Here is a 25,606-nt window from a genome sequence, read left to right as displayed (position 1 = left end):
GTTGAGTTGGCAATAGGGTTGCATGATATGACAGTACTGAAAAGGTACAGAAAAAAAAAATCACGTTTTTAAAGCTGTACAGTACACCTATTTCTTTAATTTCAGTACCAGAAGTAAATTGTAGTTTTCAAGCGCCTCACACTTAGTCCTTTATTAATGTGAACGAATATTAAGGGGTAAACATGCTCTTCAATTGTTAAATTGAATGACAAAGAAGAAGTGGGATAGTAAGAGAGATGCAGAAAGTAGACAAGAGTACAAGAAGATAAGGCACAAGGTGAAGAGAGAGGTGGCGAAGGCTAAAGAAAAGGAGTATGATGAGTTGAATGAGAGGTTGGACACTAAGGAGGGAGAAAAGGACCTGTAACGATTGGCTAGACAGAGGAACCAAGCTGTGAAAGATGTGCAGCAGGTTAGGGTGATAAAGGATAAAGATGGAAACATACTCACAAGCGAGGAGAGTGTGCTGAGCAGATGTAAAGAGTGAGTACTTTGAGAGGCTGATGAATGAAGAGAACGAGAGAGAGAGAAGAGGTTGGATGATGTGGAGATAGTGAATTAGGAAGTGCAACGGATTAGCAAGGAGGAAGTAAGGACAGCTATGAAGAGGATGAAGAATGGAAAAGCTGCTGGTCCAGATGACATACGTATGGAAACAAGGAGGTGTTTAGGAGAGATGGCAGTGGAGTTTTTAACCAGATTGTTTAATGGAATCTTGGAAAGTGAGAGAATACCTGAGGAGTAGAGAAGAAGTGTACTGGTGCCGATATTTAAGAATAAGGGGGATGTGCAGGACTACAGTAACTAAAGGTGAATAAAATTGATGAGCCACAGCATGAAGTTATGGGAAAGAGTAGTGGAAGCTACGTTAAGAAGTGAGGTGATGATTAGTGAGCAGCAGTGTGGTTTCATGCCAAGAGCGAGCACCACAGATGCAATGTGTGCTCTGAGGATGTTGATGAAGAAGTTTAGAGAAGGCCAGAAGGAGTTGCATTGCGTCTTTGTGGACCTGGAGAAAGCATGACAGAGGAGCTGTGGTATTGTATTAGGAAGTCAGGAGTGGCAGAGAAGTACAGTGCATCCGGAAAGTATTCACAGCACATCACTTTTTTCACATTTTGTTATGTTACAGCCTTATTCCAAAATGGATTAAATTCATTTTTTTCCTCAGAATTCTACACACAACACCCCATAATGACAATGTGAAAAAAGTTTACTTGAGGTTTTTGCAAATTTATTAAAAATAAAAAAACTGAGAAATCACATGTACATAAGTATTTACAGCCTTTGCTCAATACTTTGTCGATGCACCTTTGGCAGCAATTACAGCCTCAAGTCTTTTTGAATATGATGCCACAAGCTTGGCACACCTATCCTTGGCCAGTGTCGCCCATTCCTCTTTGCAGCACCTCTCAAGCTCCATCAGGTTGGATGGGAAGTTTCGGTGCACAGCCATTTTAAGATCTCTCCAGAGATGTTCAATCAGATTCAAGTCTGGGCACTGGCTGGGCCACTCAAGGACATTCACAGAGTTGTCCTGAAGCCACTCCTTTGATATCTTGGCTGTGTGCTTAGGGTCGTTGTCCTGCTGAAAGATGAACCGTCGCCCCAGTCTGAGGTCAAAAGCGCTCTGGAGCAGGTTTTCATCAAGGATGTCTCTGTACATTGCTGCAGTCATCTTTCCCTTTATCCTGACTAGTCTCCCAGTTCCTGCTGCTGAAAAACATCCCCACAGCATGATGCTGCCACCACCATGCTTCACTGTAGGGATGGTATTGGCCTGGTGATGAGCGGTGCCTGGTTTCCTCCAAACTTGACGCCTGGCATTCACACCAAAGAGTTCAATCTTTGTCTCATCAGACTAGAGAATTTTCTTTCTCATGGTCTGACAGTTCTTCAGGTGACTTTTGGCAAACTCCAGGTGGACTGCCATGTGCCTTTTACTAAGGAGTGGCTTCCGTCTGTCCACTCTACCATACAGGCCTGATTGGTGGATTGCTGCAGAGATGGATGTCCTTCTGGAAGGTTCTCCTCTCTTCAGAGAGGACCTCTGGAGCTCTGACAGAGTGACCATCGGGTTCTTGGTCACCTCCCTGACTAAGGCCCTTCTACCCCGATCGCTCAGTTTAGATGGCTGGCCAGCTCTATGAAGAGTCCTGGTGGTTTCGAACTTCTTCCACTTACGGATGATGGAGGCCACTGTGCTCATTGGGACCTTCAAAGCAGCAGAAATTTTTCTGTAACCTTCCCCAGATTTGTGCCTCGAGACAATCCTGCCTCGGAGGTCACTGACAATTCCTTTGACTTCATGCTTGGTTTGTGCTCTGACATGAACTGTGGGACCTTATAGAGACAGGTGTGTGCCTTTCCAAATCATGTCCAATCAACTGAATTTACCATAGGTGGACTCCAATTAAGCTGCACAAACATCTCAAGGATGATCAGGGGAAACAGGATGCACCCAAGCTCAATTTTGAGCTTCATGGCAAAGGCTGTGAATACTTATGTACATGTGCTTCCTCAATTTTTTTATTTTTAATAAATTTGCAAAAATCTCAAGTAAACTTTTTTCATGTTGTCATTATGGGGTGTTGTGTGTAGAATTCTGAGGAAAAAAATGAATGTAATCCATTTTGGAATAAGACTGTAACACAACAAAATGTGGAAAAAGTGATGCGCTGTGAATACTTTCCGGATGCACTGTACGTAAGAGTTGTACAGGATATGTACAAGGGAAGTGCGACAGTGGGGAGGTCTGTGGTAGGACTGACGGATGCATTCAGGTTGGAGGTGGGATTACATCAGGGATTGGCTCTGAGCCCCTTCTTATTTGCAATGGTGATGGACAGGTTGACAGACGAGATTAGACAGGAGTCCCCATGGACTATGATGTTTGCTGATGACATTGTGATCTGTAGCGATAGTAGGGAGCAGGTTGAGGAGACCCTGGAGAGGTGGAGATATGCTCTAGAGAGAAGAGGAATGAAGGTCAGTAGGAACAAGACAGAACACGTGTGTGTGAATGACTGGGAGGTCAGTGGAATGGTGAGGATGCAGGGAGTAGAGTTGGCAAGGGTGGATGAGTTTAAATACTTGGGATCAACAGTACAGAGTAATAGGGATTGTGGAAAAGAGGTGAAAAAGAGAGTGCAGGAAGGGTGGAATGGGTGGACAAGAGTGTCAGGAGTGATTTGTGACAGACGGGTATCAAGAGTGAAAGAGAAGGTCTACAAGATGGTAGTGAGACCAGCTATGTTATATGGGTTGGAGATGGTGGCACTGACCAGAAAGCAGGAGACAGAGCTGGAGGTGGCAGAGTTAAAGATGCTAAGATTTGCATTGGGTGTGGCGAGGATGGATAGGATTAGAAATAAGTACATTAGAGGGTCAGCTCTAGTTGGACGGTTGGGAGACAAAGTCAGAGAGGCGAGATTGCGTTGGTTTGGACATGTGCAGAGGAGAGATGCTGGGTATATTGGGAGAAGGATGTTATGGATAGAGCTGCCAGGAAAGAGGAAAAGAGGAAGGCCTAAGCAAAAGTTTATGGATGTGGTGAGAGAGGACATGCAGGCGATGGGTGTAACAGAACAAGATGCAGAGGATAGAAAGATATGAAAGAAGATGATCCGCTGTGGCAACCCCTAACGGGAGCAGCTGAAAGAAGAAGTAGATGATCTTGCTCGAATCACTGAGGGAGGCAGCTCTCACCACTCTTCAAACATATCCGCAAGACACTCAAAGGAAAGGAGCAACCCCAGTCCTAACCCACTCACCTGTTAATCATTTTCTGAGCACAGCAGAACAGGGAGTTGTAGGATTGTGCTGCAGGGGGGGCACGCATGTTTATGAGCTAGGGGAATCAAACAGTGCCCAGACAAAGATTTGAGGGGAGTTTTCAGTTATTTGCTTTGGAAGACTTTTGTTACTGGTACTAAGCCCCGAAAGCTAGTATCAGAACCAAAGTAAAAGTTTTAATAAAGATCCAATAATAGTCGGCACTGACTTGGGAAAACTTTCTTGTTGTATGATGAAGTTTCTCTTGATTGGTCTGGATGCATTTCTTTGTAAATTGGCAAACAAAATGTGTCTGTAAACGTCTAAAATCATTCTGCTGCTACTATCATGAGTGACATCAGTAAAGAAGCCAATAAAGTGACAATAAAGATTAATTGCTCTGTTTCAGAAGCAGCAATGCAAATCCAAGCAATGACACTACCTTCACTGTGCTTGACAGATGAGCTTGTATGTTTTGGCTCATGCCCAGATCCTGTCTTCCTTCACATTTTGGCTTTTCCATCACTTTATAAAGGTTGATCTTGATCTCATCAGTCCATAAGAATGTTCCAGAAACATTTGTGGGTAATATGTATACTTTTTTTGTTTTTGGTGCAAATTCCACTTCTTATTATAAGTGATTTGCATCTTGTGGTACAGCCTCTATATTTCTGCTCTCAGTCTTCTTTCAAATGTTGGATTGCAATTCCTCCAATCCTGCCCTGTGGAGGCTGTTGGTGATATTACTGACTGCCGTTTTCTGTTTTTTTTCTCCACAATGTTTTTGTAATGACCTGCTGTTCTCCTTGGCCAACCACTCAATGTCAGTTGCTCAGCACACCAGTGTTTTTTCTTTTTTTTCAGAAAATTGCAAATTGTTGTATTGCCTATGTCCAGTGTTTGTGTAAGACCTCTGAATGATTTTCCCTTTATTCAGCTTCAAAATGGCTTGCTTTTCTCCCTTAGACAGCTCTCAGGTATTTCTGGTGTGTTTAACAACAAATGCAGTCATAGGTGAAACCCAAGCTAAAACCAAGAGGTCACATTCAGAAATATTTATTGTTTAAACAATCAGTCAAAAAGGACACACCTGGGTAAAGAGAAACACCTGTCAGTCACATGTTCCTATACTTTTACTCCCCTAAAAATTGTGTGGTCTGCTCCAAAAGGTACTACTCTTCTATGTTGTTTAACACATCCAAATATCAACACCAGAATATAAATGCTGAAATTCTGAACACTAGCCTCATATTTACCTTTTAATCTCAAACCAAAAAGTGTCCTCTGTGTATAGGAAAAAAATTGAAATGGTCTTGCAGTACTTTTGGAGAGGACTGTATTACAACTAACACTGGAAATACCTCTAATTCTATTTCTGATTTGTCATTATAATAATAATAATCCATTGAATTTATATAGCATAACAATGATATGGAAAACTTAATTTTAACTTGTTAAAAATACTACAGATATGTCAAGCAAATTCTTTCCAGCCAAAATTCTACTTTAGATATGTAAAATGCTAACTTGACTCCGAATACATTTATAATGAGCAAAAAGCAGTCATTAAAACAGCTTGCCAAGTTCAAAGAGAAAAGACAAATCAAGCATCCATAGAAGTAAAAATGCAGGCACTAAAGGCTGACTGCAACAAGTAAGACGTTAATAGATAAAATTAATCAATTAAAATTAGCAGTCCTGAAAAACATGAATTACAACACATTTGCACATTTTTCAGCTGGTTACTTCTTAATTACTTTTACCTTTCTTTGCCAAGCCAAAGTTTGAAGATGAAACTTCAGAAGCTCAAAGTTGCTTACCATGTTGTTGCTACAGTGGATGTTTATTTAATAGACAAAGCCTCATTATCTAGTTAAAATGGAAGCACTCATGAAAAAGGAGCAGTTAAGGGCATACATGTGAATATACAGGGACAAAAATAAACAAATCTTGCGTGCTCAATCATTTTGGGAATTAAAGCAGCTGGCAAAGAATATTTAGTGTTGCACATTTTGAACACATCTATGACAGCCACATCACACCGCTCAGTGCACCCACACAAGCAAACTACAAACCACATACACTGTTGCTTGTGCTTCGGCCATACAACCTGTCTAAATAATCTCTCGCTAATGGGAATTTGATAAACAGCCCTTAATAATAATAATAATCTTTTTTTTCCCCAAACTTTCATTTAAGGCTAGTACAATGAGAAAACTAAAAGGCCATAAGTACTTCCAAAATTACTAGTTCTAAAGAATATCTTGTATATTCAGACAAAGGACTGCTGACAATTTTGCTCCATGACACATTATCCTTTTATCCATGGTGGGGTCTGAAATCTCACCTTCAAATTATGTCTGTTTTTCTTCCAGTTTCCTTATGTCTAATTTTACCCACTGAATTCAAGTTCATTCGGTTTCTAGTTAGGATGTTAAACCCAGTGTTTTAGAATTCAGGATATTCTCCTGGCTTGTCTAAAAACAGAAAGCAGAATTTCCCTGGTTCACTTTGCCACCCAATTAACCACAATCCTATGACCTAAAACCAAGTTCCCCATATCAGCTGCTGTCAACTACCTAAAAAATCATACATGCTAATGTAGAGCACAAATTAAAACTAGTTTGGCCTCAGTATAGCTTAATGAAGCAATTACAGAAAACAAAAAAGAAAAAAAAAACATAAGGCTGATGTGCATAGAAACCATTACTCCTCGTCTTATCACTGACATAACCAAATGACAGTCAGTGAGAGGATGGACCCTCGTCTCTGTTGAGTCTTCCTCACTTCATGGGGGCAGAAATCAGTCAAATATATTAAAAATTGCACTGAAGAAAAGAAAGAGTTTGGGGGCTGAGCACTTGCCTCCCTTTAGTATGTTAAACCATTACGTTTTCATCAAGAATAGTGCAGCAGTTTTTCTGAGCTCATTTAATGAGTTAATCCTTCTCCCATCAGTCCAAATCAAATACTGCTACAAAGATACTATGTTGTTTAAATGTAGGAAAACATACATTTTTCTTTCAGCAGGCAGTTTTAAAAAAAAAAAAACACCCGGAAGCGAAAAATATTCTCTATAACCACTTTCGCTTCTTCTTTAGTTTTGGCCAAAATGAAGTGGGGGGAGGGTTACGAGGAACTCATAGGACATATTCAGAGTGAAGATACAAGGCAGAGCAATACATGTTCTGCACTCAGCATAATAAAAATAGAGCTGATGTCACATTCTTAGGCATGACTTCCTGGCCAGCAGCTTATCTTGCAACTCAAAACCATTAAGAGAAATACTCGCCATGTTTAAAGCATAGCCAAATAAATAAGCACAGCAAAAGACTGACAGCACCATCCCTCACACACAGTCATGATTGTCTGGACATACTTGCTACACATCATGGGGGTCTTCCTCTGTTACTTCCCGCCACACCTCTCTCATTTTTTCTTTCTGGTGAACTGCTACCAAAGAAATTTTAAGTACATTCTGACATATTCACCAACATCTCTCTCAATTAAACACAACCTCATGGGAGTCTATTTTTTCTGGAAACGCCATATACTGAAAGGATTCATCTCTGATGTAAAAATTGTAACCTCTTCCTAATCTTTATTATTTACTCTGGTCACATAATTCCAATGGCTACCAAGCATCAGTCCTAAATTCAGAGGCTAGTAACCATGAGGACATGCGTTTCTACAACAGTTTGCTCTATTCTAAACTGTTTTCTTCACCTACCTCCAGAACAGGTCCAGCTCCTAGGATGGTCCTCTCCACACCACTGGCATAACCCTTTTGACTCAATGCTGTTAGACAGTGGATCAGGAAACTGGTGCTTTGCGTTTTGCCTGAGCCACTCTCCCCAGAGATCACAATACATTGATTGACTTGCTTCTTTAGCATAGTATGGTATGCAACATCTGCAATGGCAAAGATGTGAGGCTCCAGTTTTCCTAACTGGTGGTTGTCATATTTCTTAACATATTTGGGATTGTAGATAGACAGAAACTTGAAGGGATTAATGGCAATGAGGATGCTGCCTGCATAAGTGTAGATGCTATGGTGTTGGAAACGGAGTCTCAGATTGGCCAGGATTGATTCCTCGGTGAGGTTTGGCAAGTTGCACAAGTCATCCACTTCCTGCTGTCTGGGGGGCAAGAAGCCCCGTGCTAACAAGCAGCGCGCATCATCCACACCATGAGCAGCCGGAAGATGCATGTAACGAATGGATCCATCCAAGTTACGTTCCTGTAAGACGAAGTAGAACCCTTCACTCTGCGGGTGCTCCTCTTGAGCCCTGCGTGGCCACAGCAGAACTCTGTGAACTGGGAGGTCACCAGCTTCCAACACCCACTCTTCCCCACCACATTCCTTAACCTCTGCTAGCACGTAACATTTTGTGGCATCCAGTTTGAGCAAAGCAGCAACATTCTGTATGACCTCAGCTGCTGTGGTGCTCTTGGAGACTTGCAGCTTGCAGCATTGTGCCAGGTCTGGAGATAACCGAGGATAGATCTGCAGAGGATAGACCCTGCCATCACCTCTAGCAGTGCTGCCAGCGTCCACAACATTCATTCTGCCACAAATGGGCACACTGAAGCATACCGCAGCTCCGATGGGGTCACCATCGAGTACCTGCAATGCAAAACAGAAAAGAGAGTCACAGAGAGAAGCTTCAATTGCAGGCAGGGATTAGAGGAGGGATCAATATATCAGCATAAGGAATTTGTTGGGAAATTTAAGGACAGATTTCACAAAAATGTTTAAAGTATTTCTTCATGCACAGAACTATTAACACATGGAATACATTTCCAAGTATTACGGTGGACAGTAGAATTTTGTGGACCTTCACATATCGACTTGATGTTATTTTGGAGAATAGGATGCATGAGCTCAGGAAATAGCCAAGGGACAGTCCAACAAACTGCAAGTATGAATACAATCAAAGTCTTGTTTTAAAAACACCACAAAAGCAACTGCAAATACACCCCCATGTTGTCTTTGCATGTCAGTAAATGAATCACATGAAAAGGTAGATCTCATCCATGTGCTCCCCACAGACATCCCTCCCAACCTTTCGACTCTTTAACGTTAAAGAGCATGTATGAGGAATGGGATGAAAAACAAGTGAAAGAGATAGCATTGTCAGAGCTTCAGATTTCTTGCAAAAGCCTTCAGAACTACAAATTGTGCTGAGTTTAGGTGGAAATTGGAATTTTAGTAGTAATCATTTGTGCTGGTGTTCTGTTCATGTGCATTTCCAAGGTCAAAGTTGTTGGCAAAACACCGGGTTGTGGATGATGTGCTGCTTGCTTTACACAAAAAATAATTTAAGACTTGTCTTTTTTTTTGTAAAAATAAGAAGTATAGGAATACAGAGAAAGGTCTCAACATCTATCCAAATCTAATGCAACCACCAAATGACATTTCCCAATGAGCTCATTTTTATTTTATACTAGCCGACGCCCGCCTTAGTATACGGCAGTGTAAGAATAGGAACGGAAAATGGTGAGAAAGGAATTCAGAAATCAAGAAGAATTAAACTTGATAACTTCTTGAAAGACGCAGTGTGCAAATAGAATTTCCGGCCAAGCAGGATTACATGTGAAAGTGATAAATAAATCACGCTTTCTGAATTTACGTACTATGGCCATGCCATCCTGATAGCTTTGTTGCATGTATCTTGGACTTCCTGAATATGTGGACAGTAATATGATCATTTTGCCTACACGAACATTGTTATTTTCAGCGTTTGCTTGCAGTGTGTCTGATAGTTTGACGTGCAGATCTTGTTGATGTAATCTGAGATAGTTGAGACGCGCGCCCTCTGTTTTAACATACGCATCTACGACATACTGTTGGAACAGTTTGCCGCTGGAGTGCAAAATACTAAATGTATTCCTCATTGCTAATCTGTACACGTAAAATTGGCATCGAGTAAGCCTTATTCGCTTGGCGGTTCTTTTATCGGGAACATGTTGTAAATCTTTGTGCCAGCCAATGTCTCCGTAAGGGAATAAAAGTGGGTAAACCATAGGGTCGCAATTCATATTGAGCGTGGAAATCTGTTTACAGGAGTTGCCTATGGGATAGATGCAAATGTCCCTTTCGGCAGGTGTTTCGCCATCTTCTCCGACGAAAATCGCTGCAACATCGGTGTGACATGTCGGGGCATTGTATCGTTGTAAATCCTGCCTAGGGGTTTCCTTGAAAACCATTCGTACAGCTGCTGTTGGATTGGACTGAGCGATTTCATGCATGTGCTTGTATGATTTAGCGAAGGGGTTGATGGTTCTGAGCATGGAATCTAGCTGGAGAAGTACATTTTCACTGCATGCAAAATTTGCTTTATTTTGTAAGCGTACTTTAGTAGCTTGCGCTACATCAAAAAACATACAACTGTCCATATCCTGGAGAGGTAGAAGTGTTAGCATATAGTGGAGAGATTTGGTGATAAATTTGACAGTGTATTTTAAAATAGTATGGTCCGTGGCCAGGAGGTTGAGTTATCTGTGCAAAAGTGAAGTCTTTATAGTCCTGGTGCTTCCTGTTTTGCTATATGGTTGTGCGACATGGATGCTATCCAGTGACCCAAGACAAAGACTAGACTCCTTCAGTACTGTCTCTTCAGAGAATCCCTGGGTACTGTTCGTTTGACTGTGTCGAACTAGCAGCTGGTCACAGAGTCCCAAATGAGGCACATTACCTGCATTGTGAGGAAGTGACAGTTATGGTACTCTGGCCAGGTGGTGCAATCCTCCCCCCCACTCCCCCCAAGGTTATCTGGCTCCCAGGATCCTCACTGTCGAAGACCCGAGTAGCTGGACTAGGCCAAGAGGGCACCCACGTAACACATGGCTGCGGCAGATACACGGTCAATTCCGGAGGGTCAGACTGGACACTTGTCCGCCTTCTGGGGGAGAGATGCGAATCTGACCTCACCTGGAGCTACCACTAGGAAAGGCATTCATACGAAATATTCCATTGTGAATCTTCGATTTCCCTTTGCACATGAATGCTGTATTTAAGTGCTTTATTATTGGGTTAAAATTGCTCATGTAACCAGGTTGCTGCAAAATGTTTTTCTACCTCTTTAATATACAGCAGAACTATATACTTGCAGAAGTAATGTCACTTTATAAGTGTGTATAATTTTTAATTTCTGCATATAAAGGTAGTATAAGTAATAACAATCTATACCTGTCATTATTTTGCAAGATGGCCGTGAGGTGAAAAGATCAGTGATAAAATATGACAACTGACGCAACATTATTACCTGTAAATTTCCATTTGTAACACCAATTTAAGAAACTTAGACTGGAAGCTCAATTTCAACACCTCAAGGACACAGTAGTGCACAAAAGCATATCCCCTCCCATACCCACGTACAAAACTTTACAGTATTAAATATATGGTGAACTTCCACCTACTCTTAACTGTATTTCTAACCCTGATATTCTACACCCATCTCACAAACCTCATATACATATACTGTATACACATAAAAAAATTCAATGAAATGCACAAACATCACACAGAGAGACAAAAAAATTATAAAGACTCACACAGATTAGGTATGCATATTCCATGGGGCAAATGTACATGTGCACATGCATATACAAATACAAATCATGCAAAGAGATGTATAGAAACAAACAAAAAAGGTACATGCACATGGAAAGCACACACAGAGCTTTCCCATTACGGCAACCTTTGAGCAAACTGAGTGAGATATTATCTATGTAACCACTAAACAATCCAAGATGCAAAGCAGGCAATGTAAAAGAGGAAATCAGATCAGTTCACATGGCACTTGCAGAGCTGACTACTATAGCGAGACAGATTCTAGTAGATTAAGCAGAAGATGTCACCAGCTAGGAAGGCAACACAATGACAACCAACATTTAATCTTGCCTTTTGTGGTCTTTCTATGCCAACAATTATAACAACCTCAGAACAGAATGATCACTCCACTAGATGATACATAAATATTTGGCTCTATGGCCTGGTACCCATATCACAGCCTCTCTTTATGGACAAGAATTCCACACTCCAAAATCAAGGATATACAATCACTCAAGTAAAACAAAATGCCTACTAAACTTCAACAAAATCACAAACAACACATTTACACATCACCTATCCATCTATGTACACTTAAGTAACCACAATTGAACACTACACACACCCTTTCAAATGCACAATTCTAAACAATATTGTAGTGTTAAATAAAACTTTAAGAAAATAACACTTTGCATACAACATACCACAAGTACACACAAACCAAACACTCTACATGCAAATATGCATACACATAGGTTGGAATAATGCACTGATACAGCACATTGCTGCATCCACCACACGACAAACCATCTCAGGATCTCAATTAGGACCCGAGTGCAGCCGTGCAACAGATGACACCTCAGCACCGATAAACATAGAAACACAATAAATAATCCTCATACTTTCATCCAGCACTCATACATATCGAACTATATAATCTGCTATAAAAAGTGGATGTATATAAGTAATGACCACACACACACTATTAATTCTAATGATCCCTAGTGGAAATTAGATTTTCTTTCAGTCAATGCTTAGTAATTTATTGAGAGAGAGTCACTAGATATTATAAAAAAAAGCAAGAAATCAGCTGTAAAATTTTAAAATTTGAATATTGTGTTGGAAGACATATTGTTACTCTATGGTAATCATAAACTGCAAACATGAAACTGCATTTCATCTGATAGATTTAATTATAGCAGCAGTAACGATAAAAAAATAAAAAACATGAAGGTTTACAAAGCAGCTAGAGACAGTCATATCAAAATAACAAAATCAAAAGTTAACCAACATGTCATGCAAATAATTGAGACCCTCTTTTTTTTTTACATTGAGATTATCTGTACATCAGTTTATATAACTGAATATGTTTTTAATGCTGCCAGAGTGACACAGTGTTTAATACTGTCTTCAAAACTACTGTCCCGGACTTGCATTCGCACTGTGTGGTGTTTCAATGTACTTCTAGTCTCTGTGTTGGGTATTCTGACTAAACTGACTGTGTGTGAGCTTGTGCAAGAGTGGGCTCTGTGATGTGCTGCCACTTTATCCTGAGCTACTTCCCTGCTTGCACCTGTTGCTGCCCCACTGCACCCCAATATTGATTAGGTAGGTTTTCAAAGCTTATATGAAAAGAGTTTTCAGCAATAATCCTACATTCTGAGTAGAAATACTGCATGAGATTGTGCAGATCTATTATACTGTATCAATTCTGCATATGCTTTGTTTTGCTAAAATTGAATTATCTCATCACATGCAGTACATTTTAAATCAAACTTAAATTGCTAAGAATATTACCTTGCAATTCTATTTTTTGTGAGCATGTATGCTGTGGCACCCGGCTGGGGTTCATGCCCGGCCGGGATGCCCAGGAGGACCGGAGGAGGGCTTGTGCCTTCTCCAGAACATGAGGGGGCGTCCGCCCTGGTTGCCTTGGGGGCCACGGGTACAGAACATGGAAGCTCTACCCTGTAGGGGCCCGTGGTCACCGCCAGGGGACGCTCTGATGCCTTGGGAGCTCTGGACCTCGGCACTTCCGCCACACCCGGAAGTGCTGGGGGGAAGAGGATTGGGGACACCCAGAGGACTTCCGGATACACCGCCAGAGCTTCCGCCACACAGGGGTGTGGCTACGGAAGCTCCTCAGGATGCACCTGGAGTCCATCTGGGGTGGATAAAAGGGGCCGCCTCCCTCCAGTCAATGGCAAGAGTCGGGAGGAGTAGGACAAAGCTCGGAGGAGAGGAGTGGAGGTGGACCTGAGAGACTGAAGGGGAGATTGGTGCCGAGGCACTGGGTTGTGCTCACGATAAGTGTAAATAGTAGTGTTTAATAAACGTGTGGTGGACTTTAAAATGCTCTCCGTCTGTCTGTGTCCGGGTCATATTCCACAATGCATTATTGTCATGTAGACCAAGGGGTGTATCAGTTAGGATATTAAACTTAACACTAGTCTTCAAGGCCATTCCCTGACTTTGATTGATTCTGTAACCATGAGCAACTCTTACAACCTATGTCCCAACTGAACAAAAAAAAAAAAAAAAATTGGATTCTGACCTTGACATTTAGTTTGAGTAAAGGCACCTGTCAAATTAGTGCTGGGCGGTATACCAGTGGCGGCACGGTGGCGCAGTGGGTGGCGCTGCTGCCTCGCAGTTGGGAGATCTGGGGACCTGGGTTCGATTCCCGGGTCCTCCCTGCGTGGAGTTTGCATGTTCTCCCCGTGTCTGCGTGGGTTTCCTCCGGGGGCTCCGGTTTCCTCCCACAGTCCAAAGACATGCAGGTTAGGTGGATTGGCGTTTCTAAATTGGCCCTAGTGTGTGCTTGGTGTGTGGGTGTGTTTGTGTGTGTCCTGCGGTAGGTTGGCACCCTGCCCAGGATTGTTTCCTGCCTTGTGCCCTGTGTTGGCTGGGATTGGCTCCAGCAGACCCCCGTGACCCTGTGTTTGGATTCAGCGGGTTGGAAAATGGATGGATGGACGGTATACCAGTTCATACCGAAAACCGTTTTTTATTTTTTTTATGATATGGATTTTTCTTATACCGCAACACCGGTTTAAATTGCCTAAACAACGTTCGGAACGTGGCGCAGCAGGAAACTGTTCAAGTGGGGACATTTTTCACTGCTACACCGCTAAACACAGATTTGTTGCACTAGGGCTCTTTTTCACTGCTCCACCACCAAATAGTGGGTGGTAGCATAGGTATGCCGCGCGGTGAAAATGGACAGAGAGCTGAAAAAAATGAGTCACGTCTGTCGCCTGGAGATGCTTTAGTATTAAAAGGTCAGATGTGTAAATACTGTTTCTATACTACTGGATAATACTGCAAGCCGAGTTGTACTTGTTTTATTTGTTTTCAATACAGTGTAATGTACCTGGGTACTGTGTAATATTGTGACGACATGTTGACTTTATTCTCGTACTTTGTCATTAAAGTAGAACATCGTAAACTAAACTTCATCGTAAAATGAATATTTAATTTACTAGATTTTCTCAAACCCCATCATAAGTTATATAGCACATTAAATGCTTTGTGTTAAGTGTTCCCCGAGCTTCTTAAACTGACTTCCTCTGCACTAAGAGGAGGCACCGGCACTGGCAGCGATCGCTGCACAGAATCCATTCACATGATATTTATGCTCTCTGAACATTTAGAATGCCAAGATAAATACTTGATATAAATACTTGATATAAATTCTAAATTTTCAGAGAGCAGGAATATCATACAGTGAATGGATTCTGTATGGTGATCGCTGTCTCCTCTTAGTGCGGAGGAAGTCAGTTTAAGAAGCGTAGTGATTAACAACTGGGTCGGGGAACACAACACAAAGCATTTAATGTGCTACATTAACTTATGACGGGGTTTGAGAAAATCTAGTAAATTAAACAATGATTTTAGGATGAAGTTTAGTTTACGACATTCTACTTTAATTATAAAGTAAACTATGAGAACAGAGTGGAAATGTCGACTTTAATCTCGACATATAGTTTTTTTTTTTCTTCCCTGTGTCCGTATTTTTTTTTCTTCACCATGGCCCTAATACGATTCCGTAGGGCTATACCACAAATATAATTATAAATGCAAGTTGCAGTTGTATTATTTATGTATATAGCTTATGTTGAAGCAAGGTCCATATTAATGCAGTTTGCCTAAATGATAGTTCAGTTGGTAAAGATGTCATCACCAAGATTGCACTTGTTTTATTTTATTTTAATTTGGTGAATACTGTGTAATGCACCTGGGCTTTTGAAGCCTTGAAGTAATAGTGCAACTATCAGTAATAATACAATTATTTATTTTATTGTTATTTATTAGTTTAAATATTATGCAGTTTAATGATGGTAAAGTTGTTTAAAAAGTCACTTTAACGTGTCAGTGGACAGAGATTGTTAACATTAACAGAAAGTGTAGTTGTTTTACAAAAAATATTTATTTATTCCTTTTCTAAGACATGTTCAGTACAATACAACTTTTGACAAGCACTTCTGGATATTTTCCTAAGTCTAAATACCTCTTTGAATGGCTGAAAATATGTTGTCAAAATTATAATTTAAGTTTTTGCAAAATTTGTTAAATAAAAAGGTTCTATATTTTGACTGCATCTGTCATGCAATGTGATTTCCTTCTCTTCATTAGTGCCACCCCCTTGAAAAGTATCACTTTATGGGGCAATGCAAACCTGTATTAATACTTGTGTGCACATTAAAATGTTTTTTTTTGTACAATGTACAATGCTCTTGACATGGAATAGGTTATTCTTAGCCAGTAATTGCAGTGGAAAATGTGTTTAACATCCACTCATGCATGGGAAAAAAATACCGTCAAATACCGTGAAACCGGGATAATTTAGAAAAATACTGTGATATAGAATTTTGGTCATACCGCCCACCCCTATGTCAAATACACAATAACAATTATTGCTATAAATGTTTAGTAATATTTCATGGTGAACACTGAGCCCATACTCTGCACTTCAATGAATACATACCAGTTCGCAAATCACATCTGCTGTCTAGTTTATTGTATATCTCATATTTTAACATACGTTGATCTACAGATGTTTGTATCACTAAAACTGATTTTATCATTATGAAGATTGGTCACTTTTTGGACATTTTAAGAACATATTTGTAATCACCCTGAAATTATCAGGAGAGGCTCACTGAGACACTCAACTGAATCAGGCTTATTTGAATATGTTATTTTGTTACTTGCAATAGCCATGTACAAACTGACAATCCTGGGACCTTTTTTTTTTTTTTTTTTGCAAGTAAATCTTTTCCTAATACATTTAGGTCTAACTAAATGTGTGGTGTCTTTTAATGTGGAGAAAAAGCGACTGGTGGAGTGCCTGCACTGTGAGATTATATGAACATTATATTTATATTATAATTATATTATATTTATCATATTTATTATATGAACATGGGAGAAATGTTAACAACTCCGGATAATACACAATTCTGCTTTATGTTACAGTGAAACTGTTTTTAGTTTTCTGTTCCCTTGTACAAAATAAATTTCTTATTGTGGTTTAGTTATGAAACAACAGATTACCAAGAGACTGTTCTTTGAGTTAAATGATAATACACTGTCTAAACAATGTCAATTTGTATCATGTGTTCTGTGTTTACAAGAGTGCAGTATATAGAAACGTCCAGTGAATCCTCAGAAAATGCTAAATGCTGCACTGTTGGAAGAATATATTTAGTAATACCAAAGTAGAGATTTGAAGGATAAAATGTAATTTCTTTTTAGCAAAAAGTCAGCAGAATTTTTACAGTAAGTAGGAAGCATACAGTACTTCAGTAAAGCATGTACTGCTAATAATCTATATATATAAAATCCCTATGTGCGTCCAGGTGTCCGTGTGTGGGTGTCTTCTGATGAAGTGCGCATGCGCAGGGCACAGTGCAATGCGCAATATTAGCCTACTGTCAGAGAAAGTTAGAGGCGTTTTACGGAAATACAAGCCAGTATTACTGTCAGAGGAGATTAAAGGCATATTACCGACGCGCACGCCTGTATTACCGCCAGGGAAAATTAAAGGTATATTACGGACGTACAAGCCAGCGGACGTACAAGACGGTATCCTTCAATAAGGGTGCACACAAAAAGGCGACCCTCAAAAGGGCGACCTCAATTGGGCGCAGCGAATAAAGGCGCGCGTAAATAAAGATCTGGACCTTTGTTGCTCTTCACATATTCCAGAGCCATCTGAACTAAATTATCTATGAACGCCTTTATTCGCGTCGCTCAATTGAGGTCGCCCTTTTGAAGCTCGCCTTTTTGTGCGCGCCCTTATTGAATAGAGCCGTACAAGACAGTATTACTGTCACAGAAAATTAAAGACACACAATACACGGCGGCAGCCCACGAAGAACGGTCAGCTCAGCAAGTAAACATCAACAAAAGAAAGGCAGAAAGAAAGAAAAATACGACAAACAAAAAGAATGAGGTCAAAGTCCCCTGCCACTTAATATAGACTGTTCCTACTAATGTTTATGCACTACTGTTCTAGCGCCCGTTATTGTAACGGGCTAAATTGACTAGTACCAAAATAATTTACCTAACTAAAGAAAAAATGCCTATTTAATTTATGCAACAGCACAAAAATATTTGAAGAACTGAACTTAGAGGTCATTAAGAATTTTATATAATATTGAATGCATAGAATGGTGGCTCTCTGCTGTACACGTTCAACCAACCATCCATCCATCCATCCATCCATTTTTAGTCTACAGAGTTGCAATAGACAGAGCACAGAATTGAGTGAAAGGCAGGAAACAGAATGGGCAAACCACATTCATGTCAGAACAATTTTAAATCACCAATCAACCCTGCATGCCCATTTTTTCAAATATGTAATGAAAACTGAAGTCTATCCATCCATCATCCAACCCACTATATCCTAACTACAGGATCACGGGGGTCTGCTGGAGCCAATTGCAGCCAACACAGGGCGCAAATCAGGAAACAAACCCTGGGCTGGGTGCAGGCCCACTGCAGGGCACACACACACACACAAACACCCACACAAACTAGGGACAATTTAGAAACGCCAATGCACCTAACCTGCATGTTCTCCCTGTGTCTGCGTGGGTTTCCTCCGGGCACTCCGGTTTCCTCCCACAGTCCAAAGACATGCAGGTTAGGTGCATTGGCGATTCTAAATTGGCCCTAGTGTGTGCTTGGTGTGTTTGTGTGTGTCCTGTGGTGGGTTGGCACCCTGCCCAGGATTGGTTCCTGCCTTGTGCCCAGTGTTGGCTGGGATTGGCTCCAGCAGACCCCCGTGACCCTGTGTTCGGAAAATGGATGGATGGATGGACACAAGAAGAATTTGCACACTTCACATTGATGGTGTCCGGGATCCATACCCATCCTCGTCAAGCTACAAGTCAATAGCACTAAACACTGCTCCATAGTGCCACATCTGCACATGTTCAATCATTTTTTTTTTGTTAAGCTGATTCTTGCTTCCCGGGTCCTCCCTGCATGGAGTTTGCATGTTCTCCCCGTGTCTGCATGGGTTTCCTCCCACAGTCCAAAGACATGCAGGTTAGGTGCATTGGCGATTCTAAATTGTCCCTAGTTTGTGTGGGTGTTTGTGTGTGTGTGCCCTGCAGTGGAAAGAATCAGCTGATCCAAAGCAAATGACAAATTAATAAAAACACTGTTTTTCACCCATTACAAAAACACATTTCTTGTAGTCTTTGCATACATGGAGAACACTATAAAAAGTAGCATGCAGGGAGATAGGGAGTTGAGAAGAGTTACTATTAAACCAGCCATCTCTTAAAAAACACAATAATATTGATTGCTTTGTTACAAAGAATTTTGCTTTTTCATGTTGCTCCTAAAAAAATCATTTGGAAATATCACATTTCTGTTTATTGTATTGTGAATTTCCGCTTGGGATTAATAAAGTATCTATCTATTGGATAAATTAGTTGAGGGTCATTCCTTCTGCTCTGTGACCCGCGTCCAAAGGTAAACCCTTCTCCCAGAGATGCAGAAGTGAAACATTTAATATGCTGTGAGGGAAATCCGCTTTTGCAGGGGCAGATATTGCAAGAAAAAAAACAATCCCTCACAGACTGCTAACAGAGAGCCTACCTTTTGAGAAACGGTGTGCTTTTTAATGGTAACCAAAACAGTTTACTGAAAGGCTTTAGCACATTGTAAACTTTCCTCATTTTGTTTTGTTTTCAGTGTTCAATTGACCTTGCAATAATACATTTGATACCCAAATACAAAATGACTTGAGAATCTCTATTCTTAATACACATACACTAGGGCACATAAATAAATAAGGAAAAAGTGAACAGAAATACCCACAGAGATATAGTACACACAGTACATTAATTTGTCTTCCATACTCATTCAATTCAATACATGATAGTCATATGAATACAGTTGAACTATTCAGATTCTAAGCAGTTATTGCAAATATTAACAGAAATAAACAATTCAAATTCAAAATTAGAATGCAGCATTAATACATTTATCCAAACATCTATAATCAAATTTCCAAATTCAAGTCTGAGTCACAACGTGATGCAACTATATAGACCAATGAATACACATTATAAACACAAAATAAAACCATCTTAATTTACACTACTCAACTCCACATATGTCAAAATGACAGTACTCTTAATCTTTCTTAATACAGTTCATAGTCATGGAGGACCCAGAGCCCATCCAGTTTGTATCAGGCATAATGCAGGATAAAGCCTTAGACAGGTCACCAGTCCATTTCAGATTTCAACCTTACTTACAAAACAGACACACACACACACACACACACACTCCAGACCAAGTCAGAATTCGCCATTAGGCCAATCCTGGATATATATATTGACAAGCATTAATTATGGGGACTTTTACGAACTCTTGCACACCCACACAAATGCAATTTTCATTTATACAGGACACTTGTTAAAGATTATATTTGAAGGATAGATTTATTTATATATTTTAAGGGACTAGCAGATGAATTGACTTGCTTTTAGTCTCAATAAGCTGGGGGTAGGGAATGGACAAACAGCCTCAAGTTTTACATTTCAGCCCTAACCACACCCCTATTATTCAATGCATCAGGCACAATACACTTCTACAAAGTACTCTGCTCAAGTGGCAAATGCATACAAAGGACACATGCAGAAGACTGCCACAGCAGTCAAATACATGACCATACCCAAAAATATACACATACCACATCAGTTAGGACAATGGACATATGCTAACCCAGTCAATAGTCATTATTACTTTAAAAAAAAAAAAAATACCACAAATACATCAACCCACAATAAGTATTATGCCAGTCAAGAGTGTACAGATAAGAGAGTGTCGGTATGCAGGAGTTGTTGGTTACTGGGGACAATGAGTTGCACACATTCCACAAACACACTGGCATGTTCTCCCTGAATGCCCCCCACCCCCCAAACCCCAACCCTGCTCCGGGGCACTGCAAGACAGAGACTTTTACTTTAAGGTGCTGATAATAAGTTTCTGCAAAACCAGGAAGCACTGAGAAAGGAAGTACAGAGCACAGTAAATGTGTGGCTCAATGACTGCCTTCATTTCTTGACCCACAGGCAGTATAATCAAACAAACATCACGGCTGCGCAGGAAGGGAGACACCGGACGCTGGTACTAGAAAGGAAACTGGCCAGAAGGAAGCCAGTGTGGCTCAACAGCAAAAACCCTCTGGGTAAGAAAAAGTGGGGATAGAAACAGTTAGGGGCACTGCCCCCCCAGAAAGAAGACTAATAACATGATGAAACACTAGGCCTCAAATTTCTCCCTTCACTTGATGGAGAAAAGATCTTATGAGAAAGGTATCTGAAGTAAAATGTTGGTGCAGGTGCCTTACTAAATAGACTTCCACTGGTCGTGGTCATAAGTACAACTGAAAACAAAAAAAAAAAAGAGGAAGGCTATCAAAGCAACAAGGGGAAGCAGACAGAACAGAGAGGCATTACATTTTTTTCTCTCAAAGGTTTTTGGTGGGAAACATCAAACAGTACATTGTCAAAACGGCTTAAAAAAAGAATGAAGCTTTAAGCTGAAAAGAAGGGTTCCTGCCACTAATAATTCTGACATTTATCAGATCCCTTTTGCCTGAAAGCAAAAATGAAAGCAGAAGAGGGAAGGGCATGAAACAGGCAAGAGGGGTGATTTGCTGCCTGCTGTGGCCTTCAGTTTGTAAATGGCACAACATGAGCAACTACACAATATACTGTGCATTGTCCTCCTTTGTTGCTTGCAAAACAACTTGCGATGACATTAAAAATGAAGGTACAATATAAATACTAATATCTGTATATTGAACATATAAAAAACACACTTTAAATCAATCCCTCCCATTAAAACCAGCTAGACTGTTTTATAACTGTAGTCCGTACTGCTGAGCCACACCTAACCCTAGTGGTGGGATGGGTTCTGCACGGTCTACAAACCTTCCTGTTAACAAATTAGCCTAGCATTTACAGACAAAAGGGCCCCAACCAGGTTTAGGAGAATATAATCCGCGGCCACCACCCTTTGCATCCTAAAAAACACAGGCCAAACGCCAAACACTCATCTGTGCATTGCACAGACACGCCCATTAAGGGTTAATAAGAAAAGGAAGATCTTTATCACTTGTTTGAGGTGCCTGTCTGATCAAGTCAGCAAAGGAATCTGCATTCTTTCTCCTCCTCTTCCTACCAGTTCTCCAATGTTACAGTGCAATGCAAACAATAAGCCCTCCAGACAAACTGCATGATGACACACTGGGTGCCCAGTGAGTGGTTGTGTGTGGACAGTTGCATGCAGGCAAAGACCTGGACCTTCAACACAGTGGACTTCACAGGCTGCTACAGCTGAGTTTGCATTTTACTGACGCCAACACAACTTTCAACAGACTGCAGCTTCCTTCTTCACACAAGTTCCCCTTCTACGAGTAACTAACAACCCCCACCATCACCACAGATACAGAATAAAAGACTACTCGATAAATATTACAGTTGCCCTTATCTCCAGATACTCCCTCATCCATAGCTGCTATGCACTGTGACTCCAACTACTGGGAACAAGAAGCATAAGGTGGGTTAACCTAGCCCCTTCTCAAAGGTTAAGTAACAACTGATTAATGCCACTTGAAAACATGCTAGACAAGGCATCCTATATTAACAGACCTAGAAGAAATGCTAATCAGCTTTCTGGGCAGGGAGATTGAAGACCCCCAGCCTTATCAAGTGCTTCACAAGCACACTTCACTAATCAGCAGGATAAAGTCAATCGGCTGCTAATCTGTCGGTTGGGTTTAATTAAATTACTTGTCTTACACCATCAACATAGCTCCCGTAAGAGAAAGGTACTGGCTTCTTGAGGCCTATAGTAGTTCAACATGCCAATCACAACATCATATTATAGGTATATTCCACAGCATCAAGCTAAAACACATGCCCCACAAGCTGGATGTTACCCTATTCTCCAATTCATGTTCCCAGCCCCAGGACAGCTGGCATCAGGTCTCAATTACTGAAGCAAAATATAATTCATCTTGGTTAACTTAGGTCACTGCATTCATCATTCGCTCAAATATAAATACCCATGAATCACAATATGAAAGCAATGATGCAGCTGTATGGTGCCACACTTAACAGTTATCACTTACATGCCTTACTAGTACACTGTGCCATAAGTGTGCTTCTATTGTGGTATCTAAATATCCATGCAATCTAATCACACCATATACTGGATTGAATAAATCAAAGAATATAAAACAAACTGGACTGCTACAGATATCTGAACAGAGCGAATGCCCTCGGCAGGTGCCTAACCCAGGTAACAAACTTAAACCTGAGAAGAACAATGACCAGGTAGAGACTTTGCGACAGCAACCTAGAAGTAGAGACAAGATTTTTCACACAGACCTCAACCCCTCAGAAGCAGATGCCTGCGGCATAAGTGTTTGCTTAGAGGAGGGAACAGGAATGTACTTTGCTCCAACCTGAGTTAAACATGCACAGGGCAGAGGTATCTCCAGATCCACCACCAAAATCCCCAACTTATCTCAGGTCTGCCCAGAGACCAGGTTTACACTGCTGCTGGGGAAGGACAAAAACTGTGTAATGCAGGCAGCCCAGTACCTCATAGTCAACCAGAGCACCAAAGACACAGACAGATACTGCCACAACACTAGAACCCCAGCAACAGTACCATCAATAGTCAAACCCATATTTCATGTTAAAAGTTACTTACTTTATCATTGTCTTTTATTTTCATTTCTGCTTTCACAGTATTGATGTAAATTAGTCATGCTAATAAAGGCTTTGAACTTAATAAGGCACATAAAACTGAATAAAAATACCTGTCAGAAATATGACCAGTATCACACCCATACCCTTTAGAAAGGTTAACTAGCACACCAAATGGCTTTGATAACACTGGGATTGTTAAACATGACCATGCAAAGAACAAAAAAAAAAAAAACTATCCAGTTTTAAAATGCTGCTGCAGTACACATTGAAAAATAAGAAAACATGTCCAGTGTTCTGTTATTGATCAAATTCCTTCTTCACCATCAATAATACGATTGGTCCCTACTACCCCATATTCAGACACATAAGTGAGGGATTATATCCCTTAAGTATTCCCTACATAACATGGGCAAACCTATATATTGCTCATTAATGGGACTGAGTTTGCAGAAACACATTCTAATTTCCCCTACAGAACAGATGGGCACAATCTCATATCCTTAACTGTTAAAAAAGTAAGTCAAATACACACTTTCAGGGACTTCTGTGGTGGATGGCAAAGGAACAGACATTCATAACATCTATTAAAAAAAATAAGCCCAGTGGAAAAAGCACCACTTAGTGATGTACAAGCAGTAAATACACTGTCAACAGAGTGAAAACAGCAGGCACACCACCATTAGGCATGTTGGTTACCACATGCATGTAAAACTTGCACAATACGTGTGACAATACAGAATCCAGGCTCATTCCCAGTACCCTCACAATCATTGCACATACCACCACAACAACTCATGTAGATATAAGCAGGCACACTGCAGACACCCCCTTGGACGCACGCTTGGGACCACCCACAGCAACACCCAAGTGACCCAATGCTCATGTCACCTATAAACACACAAGCAGGTACATTCCCACGTGTCTAAAAATTAATTCTTGCGCACAGGCGCATTCCCAGTGGTCACATTAACGATGCTGTGCATTCTACAACTGGACGCTTACTGTAGTAACAACTGCACACCCCAGTTTGTTGCCTGTTGGCATATAGAAGAACGATGAACAATACATTTTTTCCTCATTACAGCGTACATATTGCATGAGGTGTTGCCTTCTGTTGTATGTTAACTGGGCATCGTATATGTTGGCACTACTTTTCCCCATAATTGTATTTACTTTTTTAGTGTAATTGCATTGCGCCTTTGATATTAGTTAAGTAAAAGTGAACATTAACCTTCAGGGCATGTCATTTCTCCAAAAATCAACACAAACAGGGTGGCACATATACTTTAACAATATTATAAAAAATACTACAGATGAATACCAAATGAGAAACAGTCGGGCATAAGTCCCTCTCGAAATACAGACAAAGCGCGAAGACAGTGGCCGGGGAACAGGCAAAAAATAAACAGAAAGAGAACTAACCTGGACTAGAGTTCCGGGTCCAGAAGTAGTGACTGTAGCCCGGGAGCTAAAGCTCGAACCTCGAATGTGACCACCGCCACTACATGAAAGGCGCCATATAAGTTAAACAAAGAGGATCCCCTTGTATAGGACAGTCTTTAACGGGGTATGGCTAATAGACCGATGGGATCCGAAACCGCATCGGGGGTTGATGTCGCGCGGTCGGCCTAGTTGGATACAAAGTTGCACGAATCACTTGCTGGGTTCGGCTAGACGAGACGCCCCCTCCCTTTACTTCCTTATCCTTTCTTTGTGAGCGCCTGCCTATCGGAGCCGGGACACAGAAATGAAAAAAAAGAAAAACTCACCGACTTCTCGCGGCGTATCTTTCCGACTTAAACGAAAGTCCAGTTTTATACACAATAAAGGATTGCGCCGATAATTCCACTAACAGAAAAATCGAAAGAAAGGAGGTGGCACAATCCTTCCTTTCTTTCTTTCTTTCCCTTTTTTTCATACAACTTTGGCGCAGTGCCTCACCGCCGACCCGTTCCTCCTAACTTTGCTCTCACATTTCCTCTCCACAGTCTGTCTGTAGGTGGAAGCCTTCTGCACAACTTCACCT

The 25,606-nt window shown here is 40.8% G+C and overlaps 1 protein-coding gene across 9 annotated transcripts in view; it reads right to left on the bottom strand.

The window, feature by feature from the left end:
* The window catches only part of LOC114662690 (unconventional myosin-IXb), a 99,545-nt gene extending 73,976 nt beyond the window's left edge, over positions 1 to 25,569 (bottom strand). For 6 of the 9 annotated variants that reach the window (XM_028816309.2, XM_051935095.1, XM_051935098.1 and 3 more), the window contains exons 1-2: positions 25,350 to 25,568; positions 7,505 to 8,401 (exon numbers count right to left, since the gene is read on the bottom strand). In XM_028816309.2, the coding sequence (XP_028672142.2) occupies positions 7,505 to 8,341 (837 nt within the window). In that variant the 5' untranslated portion in view covers positions 8,342 to 8,401; positions 25,350 to 25,568. Of the gene's footprint in view, positions 1 to 7,504; positions 8,402 to 25,002; positions 25,210 to 25,349 lie in introns of those variants that run through there. The other 3 variants (XM_051935099.1, XM_051935102.1, XM_051935094.1) reach the window with 2 other exon arrangements.
* Positions 25,570 to 25,606: the final 37 nt, after the last annotated feature.

This window comes from Erpetoichthys calabaricus, chromosome 12, assembly GCF_900747795.2.
Source record: "Erpetoichthys calabaricus chromosome 12, fErpCal1.3, whole genome shotgun sequence".
Taxonomy (NCBI): domain Eukaryota; kingdom Metazoa; phylum Chordata; class Cladistia; order Polypteriformes; family Polypteridae; genus Erpetoichthys; species Erpetoichthys calabaricus.
The sequence above is the reverse complement of the archived record's forward strand: the minus strand, read 5'-3'. Positions and strand labels throughout refer to the sequence as shown.